Raw genomic sequence first — 25,334 nt, forward strand, 5'->3', positions numbered from 1 at the left:
TTCATCCAGTGGTGTTTCAGTGCCATTATTCTCTCCCTGTAGTGTTCCTGCAAAAATGTTCAAAGTACCCACCTACAGCTACAATGGATGGACACAAATGCTGACCTGTGAGGAATTTGTTCAGCTTTGAGAATAAATGTAAGTCCGAGGGAGCCAATTCTGGGGAATAGGGTGGATGTTCCAGCACTTCATGGTGCAAATCCCTCAATTTCCTCATTGCCAAGACACTTTTAAGGGCAGGCACACTGTCCTGATGGAAGATTATTTCTTTCTTCTTCAATCTGGGTCTGTTTTCACGAATACTTGTGTCCAGTTCCATTAGAAGTTGAGAGCAGAATTCGTCAGTTATGGTTTTTATCTTTTTAACGATTGTCAAACAACAAAATTCCTTTTGCATCCCAAAACACCAATGCCATGATCTTCCCCACTCCTGGCACCATCCTTGCCTTCTATGGAGCCAAAGGACCAGCTTCTATCCAATACACAAACTGCTGTTCAGATTCTGCTGGGTAGTGGTGAATCCAGGTTTCATCCACTGTCACTTACTAACACAAAAAGTCACTTCTGTTTTTCTTAAAATGCACCACGTACTTTTTGAAAAGTGTATGTGAATGCATTTATGATCTGCAGTGAGTGAATGTGGCATGTGTCAAGTGCAAAGCTCTCTCATGTTCAATTCCTGGTGCATAATTTGACCAACAGATCCCTTTGATATCACTAGAGCATTAGCAGTTTCAAGCAGCTTCATCTTCCAAAATCATTACCCTGCACTTTGTTGCACTTTTTCAATCTTTGATGATTTCACAGCCACATTTAACCCCTTAATATAAAACCTGTAGTTATCTTTTTTATTATTATTACAATAGAAACTTAAAATTCCAAGAATACTCTGACAACTTAAAAACAGATCTTTGAAAACACAAAACCACCACTTATATCCATTTCGGCACTGATAGTTCAGTTTACAACCACTACAGTGCATCTGGTACTAAATTTGTAGCCTGATTGTCGTGTTTAGTTTGAGTTGGTAGCAACTAGATATCGTCTTTACTGTATGCAGCTTTGGACGTGTGTTTTCAGACTCTCTCCTGTATTGTTATCCAGGCAATGTTTTCAAAAAAAGTATGGCTATAATGATCTTGAGTTTGACATTGAATTTAGCAACTGAGAAAGGGAAAAAGGATGTGATGTTATTTCACTAGAGACAAAGTGAGGATATTTTGTCAGTTGAGTGACGGGTGCTCACCAGTGGGTACAGATGAATACTCCCACTGTACTCCAGCCAGCTCCTCCAAGATTTATGTTCTCAGGAAACCACTGTGAAGTACACAGACTCCATAACTACAAAGAAACTAAAAAATGACTTCATCGTAAAAGTCCAGTGCAAGAGCATGTTTAAGATTCATTATTGGTGATCTTCAAAATTTGGTAACCCATTATTTTGAGCTTTAAAAGTTATGTTTATAAACCTATTTGTAATGTCATTCATCATAGGATGTTTTTCATTAATAACAAAAATATTATCTTTTGGAGCGCAACTTGGAAAAAAAAAGGTTTGTTAAGGGGTTAAACTCAGCCATCCATTTCTTCATGGTGGACTCTGAAGCTGAAGACCCGCTTTACACATTTAAATACTGCTAACGAATTTTGGTCAGTGTTAAACCTTCTGTTATGAAGAATTTCATATACATCTACATCCATACTCTACAATCCACCCGTGAAGTGCGTGGCAGAGGGTACGTCCCACTGCACGAGCTATTAGGGTTTCTTTCTTGCGTGAAATGCCCTTGTGCATGCAATAATTATTCTGATCTTGTCCCCGTGATCCCCATGCAAGAGAAATGTAGCAGGTTGTAGTGTATTCATAGAATAATCATTTAAGGCCTGCTCTTGAAACTTCATTAGTAGACTTTTCTTGGGATAGTTTAAGTCTATCTTCAGGAGTCGGCCAGTTCATTTTCTTCAGCACAATGTAACACTCTCCTATGGGCCAAACAAACCTGTGAGCATTTGAGCTGCCTTTCTATGTACATGTTTATTATCTCAAGTTAGTCCTATTTCATATGAGTCCCACAAATGTGAGCAATATTGTAGAATGTGTCATGTGAGTTGTAAGCAATCTCATTTGTAGACTGATTGCACTTCCCCAATATTCTACCAATAAACCTGCTTTAGCCAATACTGAACCTATGTGATCATTCCATCTTGTATCCCTATAAAGTGCTACATCCAGTTATTTGTAGGAGTTGGCCGATTCCAACACTGCCTCACTGACATCGTAGTCACATTTTTTCATTTTGTGAAGTGCATAATTTTACATTTTTGAACATTTAAAGCAAGTTGCCAATCAAAACTTCCTGGCGGATTAAATCTGTGTGCCAGACCAAGACTTTAACTTGGGACCTTTGCCTTTTGCGGGCAAGTGCTTTACCATCTGAGCTACCCAAGCACGACTCACGACCCGTCCTCACAGCTTCACTTCTGTCAGTACCTTGCATCCTACCTTCCAAACTTCACAGAAGCTCTCCTGCGAAATTGGCAGAACCGAGTCTGCAGAGTGAAAAATTCGTTCAAGTTGCCAATCTCTGCACAATTTTGAAATCTTATCAAGACCTGATTGAATATTCATGCAGCTTCTTTGAGATAAATCTTTGTTGTAGATCAGTGCATCATCTGCAAAAAGTCTGATCTTACTATTAATATTGTTCGCATGGTCATTAATATAGTATGTGAATATAAGGGTCCCAACACACTTCCCTGCGATACACCCGGAGTTACTTCTACATCTGATGATGACTCTCCAGCCAAGATAACACGCTGTGTTCTTCCTACCAAAAAGTCCTCAGTTCAGTCACAAATTTCACTCGATACCCCACATGAACGTACTTTTGACAATAAATGTAGGTGCGGAACTGACTCAAATGCTTTTTGGAAATCAAGAAATACTGCATCTACCTGACTGCCTTTCTACCGTATCTTCCTTCATCGTCAACATTGTCGTTTTTGCCGTGAGGCACCCGTTATACCAAGTGGAAAGGGGTGTCGATCTTAGAGCATGAGATATGGTAACCTTAAGTCATTGACAACACACAACGGTCACGGTAGCACCTGAGTCCAGAATAGCTGCAGTAGTTAGGATCTAAGAACTACCCCCTCTTGACCAGGTCCTTAAAACTTAACTTGTAACGAGATCCCTTCGAAGCAAATTGTCATAAAGATCGTCTATAAAGGCTTCGTACAACGGTAAGAAATGTTACAGTCTATGGATTAAAAACAGATATGACCAAACTGTCTTGTTTCTTCTGTTTTATTTAACATAACTTTGTTCACAGTTTTATTTCACATTCACCACTCATTCACACCCTGATGTGGAGTATATGCAAGTGCCTGAACCCTAACTCCGAAGTTCCATCGAAACCCTTTGATGGACAGTTTTGGTTGCTCGACACCAACATTCAATGATAATGATACAGTATTTTGCAATTGACTCTTCTAGTTTCGTCACCGTCCTCCACGAATGTTTGTTAGGCGTAAGACAACTACACACTTTTCTCTCCGGTCCGCTATTATTAAGGGTTCGCGTAAAAGTTAACATTTTTCTCCTTTTCATAAATTGGAGCCAGCTCTCCGCGATATAATAATAAAAAAAAAAAAAACTGTTTCAATACTGCGTCCCTCGTGAGATGCTTATAGATTTATCCCAGAATTGACCACCCTGTAGGTGTACTCAGTTTAATGAGCACACTTCGCTATCCGCGATTTCGTGTAACTAAATGTCCTTCTGTTACTCTGATCGTATAGCGTAGTTATTTAAAACTCGCCCCTATATTTTTTTTCGCAACGCACAATTAGCACTTCTTTATTTGTTTTTTTCTAAGAGTAAACAAAAAAATGATGCCGTATCATCGGCTTCGTCGATATAAAGCAAAACACTTCAATACGCCCAATTTTACCTCTTCTTATAGGATCGGCTACCTTACTCTTTAATTTACTACATATTATTTCCAATAACACTAAACAGGCATCGCCGTTATATTTTAATTTTATCCAAAACATATTATTATTATTATTATTATGACTGACCAAATTGTAACAAATCGCACGGCGTGTGTTTTTAACGATAGCTTTACACTCGCCCAGCCTTTATTCGTGCAATATTATATAGAAATATACAGACAGGACCGAAAGATCAATCTCTCTACCGTAACCAATAGAGGCAAATATGCTATTCAAGTTCCGTTACATCTATCTTGACTTGTATTGTTACACCTCGATACAAAGCTTTCAGTACGTCACGTGAGAAAAGTGCGAGTTGGGTTTCATATGAGTGATGTTTTCGGAATCCGTGCTGGTCGGCGTGGAGGTGGTCATTCTGTTTGATATCTCATTATGTTCGAGATCAGAATATGTTTTAAGAGTCTCCAATGAGTCGATGTCAAAGATATTGGATCATAGTTTTGTGGCTCAGTTCTACTATCATTCTTATGGACAGGTGTGACCTGGGCTTTCTGGACATGGTTTCCTGTTTGAGAGATTTATGATAGATTGTAGTTAGATTAGTTCATCACTCCACTTTCAACACCACACACACCAGAAGTGCTTCAAACCACTGCCAAAAGTCAACTGCTTTGCTTCCTGGAAAGACTTGTAACTTTAGGTGGCATCTAGTAACGCGTCTACCAATGTTAAAGGGGAGAGGGGGTGGGGGGGGGGGGGGGTCAAGTGAGTAGTGCTGTGATCTGTGGGTGAGAACTTTTAATACAGCCTTCATAGCTCCTGGTACAGATGGATCAGTAGTTTGCTTTTTTCAAGTAATAGATAAGGAGAGTGACAAAAATACAATATTATGTAAACTGAAGGCGGAGAGGGGAGAAAGGAAAGTAACTATTGATATCAGCTTCGTCTGGACTTCGTGAGGAATCAGCAGGGATCAGTGAAAATTTGTGCTGGACCGGGACTCAAAACCTGCATCTGCTGCTTACTAGGCAGTTTTGTTCACCACAGTGGCATCCGGACAAAGCATTTACAGCAAATGTGCTGGCTATCTCAGCACGGGCTGCGGATGACACACATTCTCACCTGGCGCCATCTATGCACAATCTCCGTCCATATCCTCCAAGCTCACTAATTTTAGATTCGCACCGCAGGTCGAACGAAATTTTCATCCGCACTGGGGATAATGGATTCACTGTCCATCGAGGCAGTGTAACATCCACGAGATAAATTTTAGCTACAGTGCGACGAGAGGAAATTATGCCTCTAAAGGTGCGTTTACACTGCGATTTGTATTGACACATGTATGAGATACATGTATATGCGGCTTTGCGACATGTATCGCGACTTGTACGAGTTGACAAGTATCAATTTCATACAAGTATGAGCGTGCGTTTACACTGATTTGTATCACTGTGCGATGGCTTCTGACGACGATTTGGAAGATTTCATTTTTTTATGTGCTGGTACACTTGCTCCTTTGGAAAATGATAGGAAAAAAAGGTGGAGGAAGCGTAGATGGTTGCAGAGAGAGTTTCTTCGCAAACGCGCTACTCATGGAGCTTACGCAATGCTCGTTCTGGAATTAACGCTAGAGGATAGCGCATATTTTAGAAATTATGTTAGGATGAGTATGGAGGATTTCCGCGGTTTGCTATCTCTTGTTGTTCCTCTTGTGTCCAAAACCAACACAAACTTTCGGGAAGCGATTCCACCAGAGGATCAGTTGGCAGTAACACTCTGTTTTTTGGCCACTGGGGATTCCTTTTCGACGTTAATGTATCTGCATAGAATATCAAAAAGTGCCATATGCAACATTATTCTTCGTGTTTGCGAGGCCATTGTGCAAGTGTGTGATATATATATATATAATGGAAGGAAACATTCCACGTGGGAAAAATTATATATAAAAACAAAGATGAGGTGACTTACCGAACAAAAGCGCTGGCAGGTCGATAGACACACAAACAAACACAAACATACACACAAAATTCAAGCTTTCGCAACAAACTGTTGCCTCATCAGGAAAGAGGGAAGGAGAGGGGAAGACGAAAGGAAGTGGGTTTTAAGGGAGAGGGTAAGGAGTCATTCCAATCCTGGGAGCGGAAAGACTTACCTTAGGGGGAAAAAAGGACAGGTATACACTCGCACACACGCACATATCCATCCACACATACAGACAAGAGCAGACATATTTAAAGACAAAGAGTTTGGGCAGAGATGTCAGTCGAGGTAGAAGTGTAGAGGCAAAGAAGTTGTTGAAAGACAGGTGAGGTATGAGTGGCGGCAACTTGAAATTAGCGGAGATTGAGGCCTGGCGGATGACGAGAAGAGAGGATATACTGAAGGGCAAGTTCCCATCTCCGGAGTTCGGATAGGTTGGTGTTGGTGGGAAGTATCCAGATAACCCGGACGGTGTAACACTGTGCCAAGATGTGCTGGCTGTGCACCAAGGCATGTTTAGCCACAGGGTGATCCTCATTACCAACAAACACTGTCTGCCTGTGTCCATTCATGCGAATGGACAGTTTGTTGCTGGTCATTCCCACATAGAATGCATCACAGTGTAGGCAGGTCAGTTGGTAAATCACGTGGGTGCTTTCACACGTGGCTCTGCCTCTGATCGTGTACACCTTCCGGGTTACAGGACTGGAGTAGGTGGTGGTGGGAGGGTGCATGGGACAGGTTTTGCATCGGGGGCGGTTACAAGGATAGGAGCCAGAGGGTAGGGAAGGTGGTTTGGGGATTTCGTAGGGATGAACTAACAGGTTACGAAGGTTAGGTGGACGGCGGAAAGACACTCTTGGCGGAGTGGGGAGGATTTCATGAAGGATGGATCTCATTTCAGGGCAGGATTTGAGGAAGTCGTATCCCTGCTGGAGAGCCACATTCAGAGTCTGGTCCAGTCCTGGAAAGTATCCTGTCACAAGTGGGGCACTTTTGTGGTTCTTCTGTGGGGGATTCTGGGTTTGAGGGGACGAGGAAGTGGCTCTGGTTATTTGCTTTTGTACCAGGTCGGGAGGGTAGTTGCGGGATGCGAAAGCTGTTTTCAGGTTGTTGGTGTAATGATTCAGGGATTCCGGACTGGAGCAGATTCGTTTGCCACGAAGACCTAGGCTGTAGGGAAGGGACCGTTTGATGTGGAATGGGTGGCAGCTGTCATAATGGAGGTACTGTTGCTTGTTGGTGGGTTTGATGTGGACGGACGTGTGAAGTTGGCCATTGGACAGGTGGAGGTCAACGTCAAGGAAAGTAGCATGGGATTTGGATACCAGGTGAAACTGATGGAACCAAAGGAGTTGAGGTTGGAGAGGAAATTCTGGAGTTCTTCTTCACTGTGAGTCCAGATCATGAAGATGTCATCAATAAATCTGTACCAAACTTTGGGTTGGCAGACTTGGGTAACCAAGAAGGCTTCCTCTAAGCGACCCATGAATAGGTTGGCGTACGAGGGGGCCATCCTGGTGCCCATGGCTGTTCCCTTTAATTGTTGGTATGTCTGGCCCTCAAAAGTGAAGAAGTTGTGGGTCAGGATGAAGCTGGCTAAGGTGATGAGGAAAGAGGTTTTAATTAGGGTGGCAGGTGATCGGCGTGAAAGGAAATGCTCCATCGCAGCGAGGCCCTGGACGTGCGGAATATTTGTGTATAAGGACGTGGCATCAATGGTTACAAGGATGGTTTCCGGGGGTAACAGATTGGGTAAGGATTCCAGGCGTTCAAGGAAGTGGTTGGTGTCCTTGATGAAGGATGGGAGACTGCATGTAATGGGTTGAAGGTGTTGATCTACGTAGGCAGAGATACGCTCTGTGGGGGCTTGGTAACCAGCTACAATGGGGCGGCCGGGATGATTGGGTTTGTGGATTTTAGGAAGAAGGTAGAAGGTAGGGGTGCGGGGTGTCGGTGGGGTCAGGAGGTTGATGGAGTCAGGTGAAAGATTTTGCAGGGGGCCTAAGTTTCTGAGGATTCCTTGAAGCTCCGCCTGGACATCGGGAATGGGGTTACCTTGGCAAACTTTGTATGTGGTGTTGTCTGAAAGCTGACGCAGTCCCTCAGCCACATACTCCCGACGATGCTACTTTCCTTGACGTTGACCTCCACCTGTCCAATGGCCAACTTCACACGTCCGTCCACATCAAACCCACCAACAAGCAACAGTACCTCCATTATGACAGCTGCCACCCATTCCACATCAAACGGTCCCTTCCCTACAGCCTAGGTCTTCGTGGCAAACGAATCTGCTCCAGTCCGGAATCCCTGAATCATTACACCAACAACCTGAAAACAGCTTTCGCATCCCGCAACTACCCTCCCGACCTGGTACAAAAGCAAATAACCAGAGCCACTTCCTCGTCCCCTCAAACCCAGAGTCCCCCACAGAAGAACCACAAAAGTGCCCCACTTGTGACAGGATACTTTCCAGGACTGGACCAGACTCTGAATGTGGCTCTCCAGCAGGGATACGACTTCCTCAAATCCTGCCCTGAAATGAGATCCATCCTTCATGAAATCCTCCCCACTCCGCCAAGAGTGTCTTTCCGCCGTCCACCTAACCTTCGTAACCTGTTAGTTCATCCCTACGAAATCCCCAAACCACCTTCCCTACCCTCTGGCTCCTATCCTTGTAACCGCCCCCGATGCAAAACCTGTCCCATGCACCCTCCCACCACCACCTACTCCAGTCCTGTAACCCGGAAGGTGTACACGATCAGAGGCAGAGCCACGTGTGAAAGCACCCACGTGATTTACCAACTGACCTGCCTACACTGTGATGCATTCTATGTGGGAATGACCAGCAACAAACTGTCCATTCGCATGAATGGACACAGGCAGACAGTGTTTGTTGGTAATGAGGATCACCCTGTGGCTAAACATGCCTTGGTGCACAGCCAGCACATCTTGGCACAGTGTTACACCGTCCGGGTTATCTGGATACTTCCCACCAACACCAACCTATCCGAACTCCGGAGATGGGAACTTGCCCTTCAGTATACCCTCTCTTCTCGTCATCCGCCAGGCCTCAATCTCCGCTAATTTCAAGTTGCCGCCACTCATACCTCACCTGTCTTTCAACAACTTCTTTGCCTCTACACTTCTACCTCGACTGACATCTCTGCCCAAACTCTTTGTCTTTAAATATGTCTGCTTGTGTCTGTATGTGTGGATGGATATGTGCGTGTGTGCGAGTGTATACCTGTCCTTTTTTCCCCCTAAGGTAAGTCTTTCCGCTCCCGGGATTGGAATGACTCCTTACCCTCTCCCTTAAAACCCACTTCCTTTCGTCTTCCCCTCTCCTTCCCTCTTTCCTGATGAGGCAACAGTTTGTTGCGAAAGCTTGAATTTTGTGTGTATGTTTGTGTGTCTATCGACCTGCCAGCGCTTTCGTTCAGTAAGTCACCTCATCTTTGTTTTTATATATAATTTTTCCCACGTGAAATGTTTCCTTCCATTATACATATATATATAATATTGCAGGTGGCGGATAGCGAACGATCCATCAGATATGGTGGACAGCTGCGAATAAGGGGAAACCCAAATAAGCAGTCCCGGACCGAGGCGGCAGCATCACGAGGGTGTGGGAGGGTGACTTTTGGCAAGGGTCACACTCATTCAAAAACCACAGAACCCGAAGACGTTGCTGTGTCATGGCGAGTAAGAGCCGCCATTACAATAAGCACTGTCAACACCCAAATCCAGGACGCGTCTGAAGTGGGAACCATCGGCATCCTGGTCAGCGTCTGTTCACACAATGTGCGGCTGGTCATAATGCGCCAGGAACTAACAATCCCTGGTTCTAAACACCCAGTGGAAACACTGGACCAACTTGATTACAAGCAAGTATGACTCGTGCAAGTAATAACAACATTACCCCAGGTGGTAACCAATCCACCCATCAACAGATGGCAACCAGGAATTCGGATTCTGGGGAACCTGGACTTACACGATTACATCAGAGAAAGTCGGAGCTCTCTGGCAAACTTCCACTTAAAACACCTACATACATTGGAACCTTTAACATAAATACATTAATCCAACCAGGAAAACTTCTAAACCTTACAACAGAACTTGAAAAGCAAAAGATACTAATACTAGCTTTACAGGAGACACGTTTTACAGATGAAGAAACATCAGATTATGGCAACTATCGCATCTTTAAGAGCAAGACGGATAAACGAATCGGAAGAGGAGCCCCCCCATCTCGGGATGGCGTTTATCATACATAAGAGCATGCTCAGCTCCATCAAGGAAGTTACTCCCGTAAATAATAGGATAATGACGATGCGCTTACAATGTGCCAACAAAACATACACAATGGTTAATGTTCATGCTCCCACAAACGGAGACAACAAGAAAAACCCCATAGAAACAGAAAAGTTCTGGGAAAATTTGGAGAATATAATGGCCAAGATTTCAAAAGATGATACAAAAGTTCTACTCGGCGATTTTAATGCCCAAAATGGTAGAGAGAAAATCCACCAAAAAACCGTAGGCAAATATCCTGCACATAAATTTACCAATAAAAATGGTACAAGGCTCGTCGAACTATGTAAGCAGAATAGCCTGAAGATAATGTCAACATCTCTAAGAAAATGTCCAAGAAAACAAAAGACATGGAGATCTCCTATACAACAAATTGGCGAGTTTCAAATAGATCATGTGGCGATTTCATACCCAGTACAAAAAGAAATTTACGACGTCCAAGTACGCAGAGGAGCAAACATTGATTCAGACCATTACCTAACTAGAATTAAAATCAAGTTTACAGCACGAAGAAGTCATCAGAAGAAAACAGAAATACAGAAATATGACACCAAGAAGATTAAAGAATCTAAAGTAAAAGAAGAATGGGAGAAGGAAAAGGCAAACACATGGGAAGAATTTCATTCTAAAATCACGTGAATAGCTAAGGAAACTATTCCCTTGAAAAAGATATTCAAACACCCTTGGTGGGATTCAGACTGTGAAAATGCATTGGAAAGGAGAAAAAAGGCATTTCAAGAATATAACAGCAAAAAATCACAAGAAAGTCTACATTTATTTAATGAGGTTAGAAAACAGGTTTCAAAATCTATTAGGCAAGCAAAAAGGAAGTACACAAAGGCACAACTGGATGCCATAGAAGAAAATTTCCAAAACTATAATACAAGAGACTTCTACAGAACTTTCGCAGATAAAATACGAGGATATATCCCTCAAAATTTATGTTTCAGAAAACCAGATGGTAAATTAGCCCTAACAAACCAGGAAAACTGTCAAGTATTGGCTCAATATTTTTCTAACCTACTAAATTGCCCAGAACCTAGTTTAAGGTTTCCCAAAGAAATCTGTGCCAACGCTCAACTGGATTCATTACCACCAACACAGGAAGAAATCAAATGTCACATTAAAAACTTAAAAAATAATAGAACATCTGGCAAAGATGGCATTGTTGCAGAGCTATTAAAAAACCTAGGACCAAAGACGTTGCAAGAGCTCACAAAAATAATAACAAAAATATGGGAAACAGAAAAATTACCAGAGGATTGGAAATGTGCCCTTATTCACCCGTTACATAAAAAAGGAGACAGAACAAATGTCAATAACTACAGGGGAATCTCACTTTTACAAGTCACCTACAAAATTCTCTCAACCTGCCTGCTGAAAAGAACACAAGAGCAGCTGGAACGCCAAATTGGTGATTATCAAGCAGGCTTCCGCCCCGGTCGCTCATGCATAGAACAAATATTTAATTTAAAGACAATATTAAAACACAAAGCAATTAGAAATGCCCCCATAATTTGTACATTTGTAGATTTTAAGAAAGCCTATGACTCAATTGACTGGCAATCTTTGTTTAACATTTTAGAGGAACTTGGACTTGACTCCAAAACACTAAGGCTTATCAAAGAATCACTGACAGACATTGTATCTAAAGTTAAATTCAGGGGAGAAATCTCTGAACCTTTTCTCATAAAAACTGGAGTACGTCAAGGTGACGGGCTATCTCCACTTCTGTTTAATATAGTCCTGGATAAAGTCATTAAGGAATGGGAAAAAGAATTAAAAAATCAATCCTACTGGAAACCAATCCATCTTGGTAGAACCAAAGACAACATGGAGATATCTTGTTTAGCATTCGCGGACGACTTGGCCATACTTGCAGATGATGAAGAAATCGCCACCAAACAAATAGAGATCCTTAAGGAATGCGCGGATAAAGTAGGTTTACAAATTTCGTTTCAAAAGACAGAATTTTTCTGTACGAAATTCCATATACACAGTTTGAACACAAAATATGGAAAAATAAATAGAGTAAAACATTTTAAATACCTAGGTGAAATTTTGGAGCCAACCGGAGGAGAGAAAGTTGCACAGAAGATCAGACAACAGAAAATGAAGAGAGCATATGGTATGACACATGAAATATACAATAAAAAATGCATCTCCTCGAACACAAAAATCAGACACTACTGCGCAGTAATTAAGCCAGCAGCACTATATGCTAGTGAAACGCTCACACTCCACACAAAATGTGATTTAGGAAAAATACTAAAAGAAGAACGCAAAATTATGAGAAAGATTTTAGGTCCAAAATTAACAGAAGAAGGATACCGGATACAATCAAGAAGAACCACAGAAACTATATCAAACCTGGCAGCAGACATAAGAAGGCGAAGATTAAAATTTTATGGACATGTCACTAGACTTCCCCCCACATGACTCACCAACAGAATTCTCACTTACATAGAAAAAGTCAAATCAACAACACCATGGATTAGCCAAGTACAATTAGATTTACAAAAAGCAAATATTGAACTTAAAGATGTCAAAGATAGAAAAACTTTTAGAAATAAGGTGGAAAAGTGGATTGTATTGTCGGAGAAGGAAGCACTAAAGAGACCAGGAACAAAATGGACAGAAGAAAGAAAAAGAAAACATGGAGAATGAATGAAAGAAGTATGGAAGAAACGACATCAGAAAGCTTTGCGTGATCCTTCTGGGTCCATTCGCGATAAGTAAGTAAGTAAGTATATATATATATAAAATTTTTTCATGCATCTGGCACGTATATTACTTTTTTGCTATTATTCCGGCGGCCTTGCGTGATAATGTTGACAACGGATGCTAATGCCGACAATCGTGTGTGAGACGTTGGCATTAGCAATCGCGCGACAATGCAAATGTTTTGTCATGAAATCTTCGTTTTACGAGGGCAATTACTTTTAACGAGCAGACGAGGGTACATACAAGTAACTGTCAACCAGGAACAGCAGCACAAATTTTCTACCGCGCCATTGATGTTGCCAACATAACCACGTGAGGATGCTGGAATAGGAACTAAAATTTTAACGGCACATACATTTTGCAGCATAAATTTCTCAAATTTTGCTGAAATGGGTTAGCTTTTAGTTCTTTGGATCGACTGACATGCTTCACTCAGTAATACAATATCACAATTTCTGAGGACACTTTCTTCACAGTAAAGATATCCAACAACATTAATTTGTATTTAGTTTTATTAAGTAGTACTTGACAGCACACTACATGCATATTTCAACATTTATACATGTTTTTAAAGAATACATAAATTATGATGCATTTGCATCTATTAGCTCATCATTTGCCTCCTGCAAACATCTGTATATTCTGTTCTCAAGTCTTGCCATAATTCTAGTATGGCCATTTTCATAAAGAAATCTGAGCTTATTGGCGACCAAGTCACCCAAGTGGGTAAACTGGTACCTTTTTCTGCCTGCTAAATTGTCGCCAACTTTTCTTAAGGTCTGTAAAAGACCTTCTCGGTCTTCATCCAGGTCTCTCCTGGTACTCTTCAGTGCACTTGATCTACCACTTCCACTCGGACTTGGAGTGGTACAGGGTGACACGGTTGCACATCCACTTTCATGTGGAGGCACAGAGATGACTGGAGTGGTTTCCACTTCCACAATGTCTTCTGGGGGCGTGGCAAATGTCACCTCCTCCATTTCTGTGACATCGAAAGGGAAACTAATGCTTCCTTCTCCTAATCCTTCTCCTTCTGTGGCTGGGGCTTCCACGACCTTTAAAATACATAACACATTTCTAAGGCAAAGTGAGCTATATGTTATACATACATTATAATCAAAGTATCTTAATGTATTTAGAATTTTTTTGAGTGTCCATGCGTAAATTAAACTAAAAGAGTAACAATTTTCTTTCCAGCTTCCTGCTACTGCAGAGGAATGGCTGAAAATTGCCAAAGAATATGAAGAAAAATGGAATTTCCCCAGGTGTTTGGGAGCTATAGATGGGAGACACATTGACATTGTGGCACCACCCAACAGTGGAACAGTTTATTTTAATTATAAAGAGCGCTTCAGCATTGTTTTGCTAGCAATTGCTGATGCTAATTATAGAATAATTTACGCTGATGTTGGCACGCAGGGGAGGATTTCAGATGGTGGTGTCCTTAAAGACACCACATTTTACAAAATGTTAGAAATAAAAACTCTAAATGTACCACCACCAACTCCTCTTCCTGGTAGGAGCAAGCCTGTTCCATATGTTTTCGTCGCTGACGAAGCGTTTGGCCTAGAGGAAAATATTGTGAAACCATTTCCAGGTGTGCATGAAAAAAAATAGTTGGCAACGTATTTTTAACTATAGAGCATGCAGGGCAAGAAGAGTAATAGAAAATGTATTTGGGATTATAAGTGCTGTTTACAGAGTGCTGAGGAATCAAATGCTTCTCAGTCCGGAAAAGGCTACAGTGGTGGCACTAGCCTGTGTATATTTACATAATTTTCTTCAAAACAGAAAATCTCAAAGTTATTGTCCAGCAGGAACATATGACAGAGAGGGAGATGATGGCAACGTAATACCTGGGTCCTGGAGGGACACCCCTACTGTGCTGGAGCCACTGCCCAGAACTGGCCGAAGAACTTCATTGCTGAATGACAACAGAAGAGAATATGCTGAATACTTCTGCAGTATTCAGGGCTCCATCCCATGGCAGTATGGAAAATAAGTTCCACATCATTGTTAAATGATGACATAAAGTAATATGCTCTATTCTTCCGCAGTATTCAGAACTTCAAACCATAGCAGTATGGAGAATCATGTTTTTCAGTGAAATTGTAAATATTCACATTATGTAAGGCATTAGCACGAAAAAATGTTGCCAAATATATGATTAATAAAATAATATAACAAATTTACTTAGTGGTACTACTTCATGTGTGCTCCTATGAGAGAGTGGTTTGTAATTGTCTCTTATGAACTGCATACTTTCAAAAGCATACCATGAAGTGCGGTACACATTGCTTCTAGCACTTCCAGTTCCTTTGCTGCTCTTCCTTTTCGCTAACTCGCGACTATATTGGCTTTTTAAATTATGCCACTTGTCCTCACATTCCTTCCTTGACACGTTAAATGCCTTGGCAATTTCCTCCCACTCGTCGTACCTTTTCTGAGTGTTCTTATAGTCTCCTAGTTTCACATCCCATATACAGGGATGCCTGCGCACTGCCTCTATAAAATGCAGTGTATTTTGTTTTGACCAAGAAGTCACGGCAAATTTTAAAGTAGTACACGCGGGCACAACACACGACACAATACACAAATAACTACACAACAAACGACAGTCGGCACCTCCAAAACTCAAACAGCCGCCAAAGGGCCTGGTACTACGCATGCGCTAATCGTCAAAATAAGCGGCAGGCGACAAGACGACAGGAAATGATAGTACTGCGCATGCACGAGTTCTTAAAATGTCGCTCATACATGTCGCGTATATGGCCAAAAAGCGATATACAAAATGTATACGCGACATGTATGAGCTCGAGGGTCCGCATACAAGTTCCGTGAATTTTTGTATGAGGTGATGTATCGCGACATGTCAAATTGACATGTCGCTCATACATGTCGCGATACATGTATCCCAGTGTAAACGTACCTTAACAGTTATAAACATTATCTATTCGACATATGAAAAGACAGTGAAAATGATGATAAAATATTGATTATTTATATAATATTTCATGATGTAATAGTACATATCAATGTGTATCATACAAGGACAATGATAATTGTAAATTCCTTTTATGATCTGCATTTGTCTTCCTTTGTTTTTACCTTTTGTTGGTTGGCTTTTGTAGGTTGTGGATGCAAGACGCATATCAACCTGAGGTCTGTTAAGAAATTGTAATTATTTGTTAATTATTATTTGAGAATAGAGTTCATTATTATTATTATAAATATGAGTGAATAATTATTTGTAACTTTAATTCCTCTCTCACTAAGCATTATCTGTGTTAATTATTTCTTTCCGCCGCAAGGAGCGCAGCCATTGATGATAGCGATTTGTATCGCGTTTTTGTCTGTTTTCCTTAGGAAAAAATCAAATGTTTTCTTGATGAAGTCTAAATAGTGCACAATATGAAAGTAAAGTTTAATAAGCATTTCAAATACTTATCTTATTTGCTCTAACAATAGAAAGTCTCTATCAATTGTCTGCCGCCATCTTAACAATTATCTCAGCGGCAAATTCAAATTACGCAACTCTGCAGACATAAATGCCGAAGGTAATAAAAATGTGTAAAAATAAATGTGCACCGGTGGTCCCGAACTCATTTTAATGAAAATAATTTGAATCAGATTGGTTCTTTAAAAACAGTGCTCATAACACGATCCTTACAACAAACTTTTCTAGCTGATGTATGGACCCGAAATTAATTACGCACGAGTTGCGAAGAATATTGTTTCAGGTAACATACGTCAGTGTTGTGCGCGGCTGATATTCGGTGGTTTTAATTATCATTTTGCTGAAGATAACTGTTTCCATCATAATCAATAGTTGTATAGAATCTGTTGTATGAACTGTGATTTCGTGACACTTACACAAATTACAGACAACACTTTAACATAACATTAACTTGGAGTTCTTTAGCAACTTGACGAAATCTTTAGCCGGGAGAAAAATTATTTAGTAATTACTCAATTTAATGAAATAAGATATCATTTTCATTTACTAATTAGTTAAATACCAAACCACTGAATAACACAGAGAACGCCACAGCATATTAATTATACGAATGAGTGGTGCCTGTTCTTTCGGAAATATAATAAATGCAATATGCTCCAATCGGCACTGTAGCGAGACTAACCTCCTCTCGACCGTAGTCCACTTGACGCACAAGCGCCTGAGCGCGCGTCCCTCGGTGCTGACGAAATGCTCTGCCTCCTGCAGGCGGTAGTGCAGCCAGCCCAGGTCCAGGTCGCACAGGTGTGGACACCTGTCGGCGAGGCCTCTCAGTGGGACCTGGCAGCCCACATTGTGGTAAGGTTTCAACTGCAGTGCACGGAGCTGCGCCAGTTCCGCAACCGCGTCCACGAACCTCGCGTCGGCCAGCAGACCCCTCTCCGAGATCTTCAGTGTGCGGATCTTTTTGCATCCGTCAAACAGATTCTTCGCTTTCTGGAACGAGATTACACAGAAGTCGATCAGAAATCTGAATACTGAATTAAGCAGAGAAACAGAACAGGCAAGGGAAACATGGGTGAAAGAGAACTGTACTGAGAGAGAGATGTAAAGAAATAGAGAAACTAAAAATGGAAGGAAAATACGAAGTAATGTATAAGATTAGCTGCTGATCCAGTCTTAGAAGTTAAGAAAAGCAGGACAAGTTTGGGAATAGAAAGAAGTGACGGTACTATGGCTCACAAAGCAGAGGAAGTGTTGGGAATTTGGCAAGAATATGCAGAGTGCCTATATGAGGCTGATCAAAAATGAAGAGACACTGAATTAAAAGAGGAGACGAGAGTAATAGAAGAGGACAAAGGATGCTGCATCTTGGAAGGAGAAGTAAGAAGGGCTTTAAAAGAGATGAAGAATCATAAAGCAAGTGGAACTGATGGATTACCAGCAGAGTTGTTTAAAAGTCTCAGTAGTAGTGGTGTGAAAGAGTTAACATATCTATGCAATAATATATATAAAAAAAGGTGAGTGGCCGTATGAATTTTTCTCAGAAATAATGATACCAATTGTAAAGAACAGGAGCGTCAATAAAAGGGAGAATTTTGGAACTATTAAGTTTCATTTCCCATGCTGCAAAAGTGCTATTAAGGGTGATAATTAGAAGACTGGAAAAAGTCAACTAGACAGACAGAAACCTGATTAAAAACTTATACCTCCAACAGAAAACATGAGTACAGATAGGGAATGAGATGACAGAGGGAAGCACAATTAGAAGGGGAGTGAGGCAAGGCTGCTCTCTCCCCCCAATATTGTTTAACACATATTGGAGCAGATTACACAAGAATGTTTGAAACAAAATAGAAGAGTACCCGTTGGTGGTAGGAGGATAGTATGTATTCTATTTGCAGATGATGTGGTGTTACTGGCAGAGAGCAAAAGAACTGTGACTGGAGTATTAAAAGAATTAAGTAAGATCTGTAAGGAATTTGAAATGAGAATTAGTAATAAAAAGTGAAAATGTATGGTGATAAGTGCAGGAAAAGTAAGAACAACTATAAAGCTAGGGCTGGAAGATACAGAACAAGTTAGTGTTTTCAAATACCTAGCAAGCATTATCACAGATGACACGAGATGTAATGAGAAGGTTGAAACACTTATACAAATTGCCAAGGAAGTATTCAATAAGAGGAGGAGGATTCTATGTGGGTGCACAGACAGGGATCTGACAAAGAGACTGGTGATGTGCTTCATACGGAGTGTGGCAATGTGAGGAGTTGAGACACTGCCGCTGAGGAAAGAGGAAGAAAACATCTGAGATGTGAATATGGAAGGGATAAAATGAGTAGACAAAGTAAGAAAGGAGGAGATTAGTGTTTATGGATGAAGGGTATCAGACGGATGCCATATTCCTTGACTTCTGGAAAGCGTTTGACTCGGTGCCCCACTGCACACTCCTAACTAAGGTACGAGCATACACGATTGGTTCCCAAGTATAAGAGTGGCTCGAAGACTTCTTAAGTAATAGAACCCAGTACGTTGTCCTCGATGGTGAGTGTTCATTGGAGGTGAGGGTATCATCTGGAGTGCCCCAGGGAAGTGTGGTAGATCCGCTGTTGTTTTCTATCTACATAAATGATCTTTTGGCTGGGTGGATAGCAATGTGTGGCTGTTTGCTGATGATGCTGTGGTGTACGGGAAGGTGACATCGTTGAGTGACTGTAGAAGGATACAAGATGACTTGGACAGGATTTGTGATTGGTGTAAAGAATGTCAGCTAACTCTAAATATAGATAAATGTAAATTAATAGAAATAGGAAAAAGAATCCCGTAATGTTTGAATACTCCATTAGTAGTGTAGCGCTTGACACAGTCACATCGATTAAATATTTGGGCGTAACATTGCACAGCGATATGAAGTGGGACAAGCATGTAATGGCAGTTGTAGGGAACGCGGATAGTCGTATTCGAATCATTGGTAGAATTTTGGGAAGATGTGGTTCATCTGTAAAGGAGACCGATTATAAAACGCTAATACGACCTATGCTTGAGTACTGCTCAAGCATTTGGGATTCTTATCAGGTCGGATTGAGGGAGGACATAGAAGCAATTCAGAGGTGGGCAGCTAGATTTGTTACTGGCAGGTTTGATCATCATGCGAGTGTTACGGAAATGCTTCAGGAACTCGGGTGGGAGTCTCTAGAGAAAAGGAGACGTTCTTTTTGTGAATTGCTACTGAGGAAATTTAGAGAACCAGTATTTGAGGCTGACTGCAGTAAAATTTTACTGCTGCCAACATACATTTTGCGAAAAGACTACAAAGATAGGAGAGATTAGGGCTCGTACAGAGGCATATAGGCAGTCATTTTTCCTCATTCTGTTTGGGAGTGGAACATGGAGAGAAGATACTAGTTGTGGTACGAGGTACCCTCCGCCACGCACCGTATGGTGGATTGCTGAGTATGTATGTAGATGTAGAACGTCCCGTTGACAACGATATCATTAGAGACAGAGCACAAGCTCAGATTAGGGAAGGAAGGGGAACGAAACCAGCTGTGCCCTTTCAAAGGAACCATCCCGGCATTTGCCTGAAACAATTTAGAGAAATCAAGGAAAACCTAAATCGGGATGGCCAGAGACAGGTTGAACCGTTGTCCTCCCGAATGTGAGTCCAATGTGCTAATCACTGCGCCACCTCGCTTGGTAAAGTAAGAAATGAGGAGGTGCTGAAAAGAAAGAGAGAGAAATTTTAAAGGTAATCAGGAAGAGGAAACACAATTTGCTGTTTGAACACATCCCAAAGGTTTTCTATGTTGTTCAAGTCCAGTGATTCTGAATGCCTATTAAGATGTAATCAGAAATCCAGTTGTATATTTTTCCAGCCCAATGAACTTTGCTGTTGTCATCTTTATGTGCCTGTGGGAGCAACGGCCTCTTGTGAGGTGACCGACTCCAAATGTTCACCACGTGCAGTTCTCGTCACAATGTCGTCTCACTGACAGGTCGATACGGACCTTCATTCATGGACTGCTGTTGGGTTTTGACTGGATTTTGATTCACAAGCTGTGAAAGGTGTCTCCAGTCCCTCTCGGTCAGGATCTTTTTCCAATTACAATTCTGGCGCAATATTTCATAGTCACATGTGTTACACTACTGTTTGTAGATATGGTGAGTAGTCTGCCATGAAACACCAACAAATCCAGTCACAGGCACAGCCAAACAAGATTGTTCCTTTTTGCCACTGTCACGTCATTACTTTTACCCATGTTTCCGAAGGTCACTCCAAAAGAAATGCACACTATTTTTGTAAAAATACAGTTTTCATTCTGCATGTGTGAAAGTTTTACATTGTGTAGGTACATCCTTCCCACTTGTTTTCAAACTTAGATCAACCTGTTCCCACGAGTGGCACTGTCACAGCATGTCTTCCAGATGGCTGCTACACTTGACGTTCGTCAGAAGCAACGAGCTGTCATAGAATTCCTGTGCTGTGAAAACCAGACAGTGGGAAACATTCACAAGAGGTTGAAAAAGGTGTATGGAGATGCTGCTGTCAATCGCAGTGCAGTCAGTCAGTGGGCAAGCAGGTTACGTGATGAAGGTGAGCACAGCAATATTGAGGATTGTCCTCGCAGGAGCAGGCCTCGTACTGCACACACTCAAGACAATGTGCAGAGAGTAACGAATTGGTGACTGCTGACAGACACATCACAGTGAAGGAATTGTCACCCTACGTTGGGATAGGGGGAGGAAGTGATTGCAGAATACTGAAAGTGTTGGCATTAAAAAAGGTTTGTGCCAGGTGGGTTCCCAGGATGTTGACAGTGGCTCACAAAGAAACAAGAAAAACAGTATGCAGCGAACTTTTGGAACAGTACGAGAATGGTGGAGATGAATTTCTTGGAAGAATTGTGACAGGTGATGAAACTCGGTTCCATCATTTCTCACCAGAGACGTAGAGGCAATCAGTGGAGTGGCATCATGCAAATTCACCCAATAAAAAAAAATTCAAAACCACACCTGCTGCTGGAAAAGTTATGGCTACGATGTTTTTCGATTCCGCAGGACTCGTTTGTGGACATCGTGCCAAGTGGAACCACCATAAATTCTGATGCATATGTGACAACACCGAAGAAACTTCAAGCTCGACTGAGTCGTGTTCGACCACATCAGCAAAAGCAGGATGTTTTGCTGTTGCACGACAATGCACGGCCACATGACAGTCAAAAAACTGTGGAAGTGATCACAAAACTTGGATGGACAACACTGAAACACCCGCCTTACAATCCTGACCTGGCTCCATGTGACTATCATCTCTTTGGGAAACTGAAAGACTCTCTTTGTGGAACAAGGTTTGAAGATGACGACTCCCTTGTGCACGCTGCCAAACAGTGGCTCCAACAGGTTGGTCCAGAATTTTACCGCGCGGGTGTACAGGCGCTGGTTCCAAGATGGCGTAAGGCAGTTGAGAGGGATGGAAATTATGTGGAGAAATGAAAATATTGTTCCTAAAGGTTGTATCTACACACTGTGAAACTTTCAAACATGTAGAATAAAAGATGGATTTAAAAAAAAAATAGTGTGCATTTCTTTTGGAGTGACCCTCGTACATACAATTTTCACTCAAAATATTAATGTCTCACTGATCATTACAGCCTTATGTGCACCTAGAGACAAGCATGTACAGTTGAGCATGTAGCCTGATTGCTGTGCCATCTGTAAAACATTAATGATGTATCTGTGTGCACACACCAGGGTGATAAATTTTTTATCTGGTGAGTTTACCGTTGAGTGTACTTAATTTAAAAGCACCTATTGTAATGGTACCTCAATAAAAGCACAGGGATTATCCACTACTGGCTTGCTGTACGAGGGGGGACCCAAAAGAAACCGGATTGTTGTCATAAAAAAATTATTGATGAACCTTTTTACAAAATAACTTCAGTCATCTTCAAAATACTCTCCATTACATGCAATGCACTTGTCAAGTCTCTTTTCCCACTGTTGGAAGCATGTTTGGAACTCTTCAAGTCTGATATTGTCCAGTGCCCTTTGTGAAGCAGCTTTTATCGCCTCCACATTGTCATAACGCTCCCCTTTTAGCGTTTTTTTCATTCGTGGAAATAGGAAAAAGTCGCATGGGGCTAGGTCCGGCAAATACGGAGTGTGGGGAACGACAGACCACCTCTGAGATGCCAAATAGTGGGTCACTCATAAGGCCGTGTGTGCTGGAGCGTTGTTGTGATGCAGAAACCAGTCACCTGATCGCCAAAGGTCCAGGCGTTTCCTCCTCACATCCTCTCGCAGACGCCTTAAAACATCCAAGTAAAAGTGCTCGTTAACAGTCTAGCCAGGGGGTACAAATCCCTGATGCACAATTCCACGAACATCAAAAAAGACAATGATCATTGTCTTCACATTTAACCTCACTTGCCTAGCTTTTTTTGGTCTGGGAGAGTTGGGTCATACCCGTAACACCAACTCTCATCCCCTGTAATGACTTTGTTCAAGAAGTTTGGATCACGTTCAATCTCTGTTTTCAAGTCCTGACACACATTCATGCGGATGGTTTTTTACTCCTGTGTGAGAAGGCGCAGAACAAATTTAGCAGCAACACGTCTTGTGTGCGAATCCTCACTCAAAATCCGCTGGCACGAGCTCCAATTGATTCCTGTCTCTGCTGAAATTTGGTCGATCGTTTGGCGACGATCCTCGTTGATCTTTTGTTGGACCTTTTCAATGTTCTCCTCATTTCGCGATGTTGAAGGCGCCAAGAACGAGCTTGGTCTTCAACACACATCTCACCACGTTTAAAGTGCCCAAACCACTCGAAAACCTGTGTGCGGCTCATAGCGTCCCCCTGGAAAGGTCCCTGAAGCATTTGGTGTGTCTCTGTGGCAGTTTTTTTAAGCAGGAAACAAAATTTCACACACACTCTTTGTTCTTTTAAAGTTGCCATAATGACTTCGTAGAGGTAACCCACCAACAGTCAGAGAAACACAATACCACACTTGCACGTTCAGCTCTACACTGACGCCATCTGCACAGCTGTTTCATGAAGGTCTCTACTAACACCATCCAGCATGAGAACCCTGCACTACGTCTACGAGTGGCAGCGCCCTCGGAGTTTGGTTTCTTTTGGGTCCCCCCTCGTACTATCACAGCTTTTCCAGAGCCCTGATGTCTGTCAGTTTTCTGGGTTCCTGTAGGACCTCCACAGCTATCAAAGTCATCTCAGGGCACAGGTAGTCCCCAATTTCGCAATGTTGGCTGTCTCCCAAGAAGTGTACGAGAGGTCAGCGTTGTGGGAGGAACCATTACAGTGGGCTGTTCCACTGTTGCCCACAGTGTGAGAGCACCCTCACCGGTCCCTTGACACATTCACAGGCTGTGTAGGCTACCGGGCGGACAGTCTAATCACAGATGTTCTGCGCACATGTGATCTCCTCGACTAACACCACCCACATGCATTCTGCCAGTGGAGTAGACCGCACGTGCTCAGCCTCAGTTGCAGGACTGACTGCATGTCAGCTATTTGCGCATTCCCGCTCACTTGTGTAGCCGGCCGCCCATGGATGAGCACATCAGCTCAGACAGTTTGCATTACAGGTTAGGACAGGAATTGAGGCTTAGATCTTACAGGCATGTTAAACGAATGGAGGAGAAGGAGGTACCTAGACCAATGTCAAGGTGAAGGTTTATCACTTAAACTTTCGCCCATACATTTTTCTGTTCGAAATATTGTGCCAATTATGGAATTCAAATAGCCCTCCGAAACTGGTCTCTAAATCTGTTTGGTCTAATTTGTCTGCAAATCTTTCTGCTGCAGCATGCAGACCACCTCACCTTACACAGAGTGCTGTTTTTGTATCAGGTGTATACAGAATAATGAATTGGGAGGGGGGGGGGGGCAGGTTTGGTCTAATTGTCCAATTCATTTTCCACTAGTTCATCTTGTTTTAGTTAAAAGTCCAAAGTTTTATTGTAGTTGCCCTTATTGTCATAAAAAGTCAACCAAACTCTCTCATGACACGCTGCGCAGAAGCTCAAGCTTGTTTTTCATAGAGTGCTCTTTTTATTTTTCTAAACTTAGTGAATTATATTTGCTCTTAACATTCACACATTAATACATTTTTAAGAGATCTTAAAGCTGTAATTCAATGCATCTCATTGTATGTGCTTCGGCAGACAAATTGCTCAGGTCTCGACTTAGCTGTATGCTTGTGACTAACAATGATACATATGTTGCTCATTATCAGCCATGGGTGAAGTGCGTGGGAAGAAAGTGGATGCTTTCAACATTTTACAGTACATAAGCTTGGAACAAATGATGCCCAGTTTATTAAGGTGACATTCCACACTGCACTAACAGGTTAATTTGATATAAATTACAGAAAAGATACTGTACATGTAGAGGAGGAAATGCATGCAAGTCAAGAGCTCATCAGGTGTAAATGTCTTACCATACTGAAACAAGAATTTTTTTTTTTATTATGTTGTCCAATCAGATATAAGCAGGTAGCTGTTTTCATCTCCATGTCTCCCAACACTTAGCATATGCAAAGTTTCACTGTGTGTTATTGTTTTAGTTTTGTGTCTCTTATAACAGTGTTGTTGTTAGTGAATCTCAGTGATCGGTAGAATTTACTTTCACTTCTTTTCCTGGCAAGATGGAGGATAAGAGTTCATCACTGGCCATCAAAAATGTTGTCATACCTATGTCAACAAAGCATACTAAAAAACATAATAGGAAAGTTTAAAGATGGAAAAAAGATGCTCGGGGAACCATATGTGGGTGCTAAACTAAAAAACTTGCTCCAGTTCAAATGTCCAGTGAAGTATCATTTCAAACGCAAAAAACACTTTATTTATAAGAGCATGAATTTTAAAACAGAAGGAAAAAGACTAGAAT

At 41.8% G+C, this 25,334-nt stretch overlaps 1 protein-coding gene across 1 annotated transcript in view; it reads right to left on the reverse strand.

Moving 5' to 3' along the window:
* The window catches only part of LOC124552664 (F-box/LRR-repeat protein 4-like), a 105,573-nt gene that overhangs the window by 58,215 nt on the left and 22,024 nt on the right, over positions 1-25,334 (reverse strand). The window contains exon 4 of the mRNA XM_047126988.1: positions 17,115-17,425. Coding sequence (XP_046982944.1) covers positions 17,115-17,425 — 311 coding nt within the window. The remainder of the gene's footprint in view (positions 1-17,114; positions 17,426-25,334) is intronic.

This window comes from Schistocerca americana, chromosome 10 (assembly GCF_021461395.2).
Source record: "Schistocerca americana isolate TAMUIC-IGC-003095 chromosome 10, iqSchAmer2.1, whole genome shotgun sequence".
Lineage (NCBI taxonomy): Eukaryota > Metazoa > Arthropoda > Insecta > Orthoptera > Acrididae > Schistocerca > Schistocerca americana.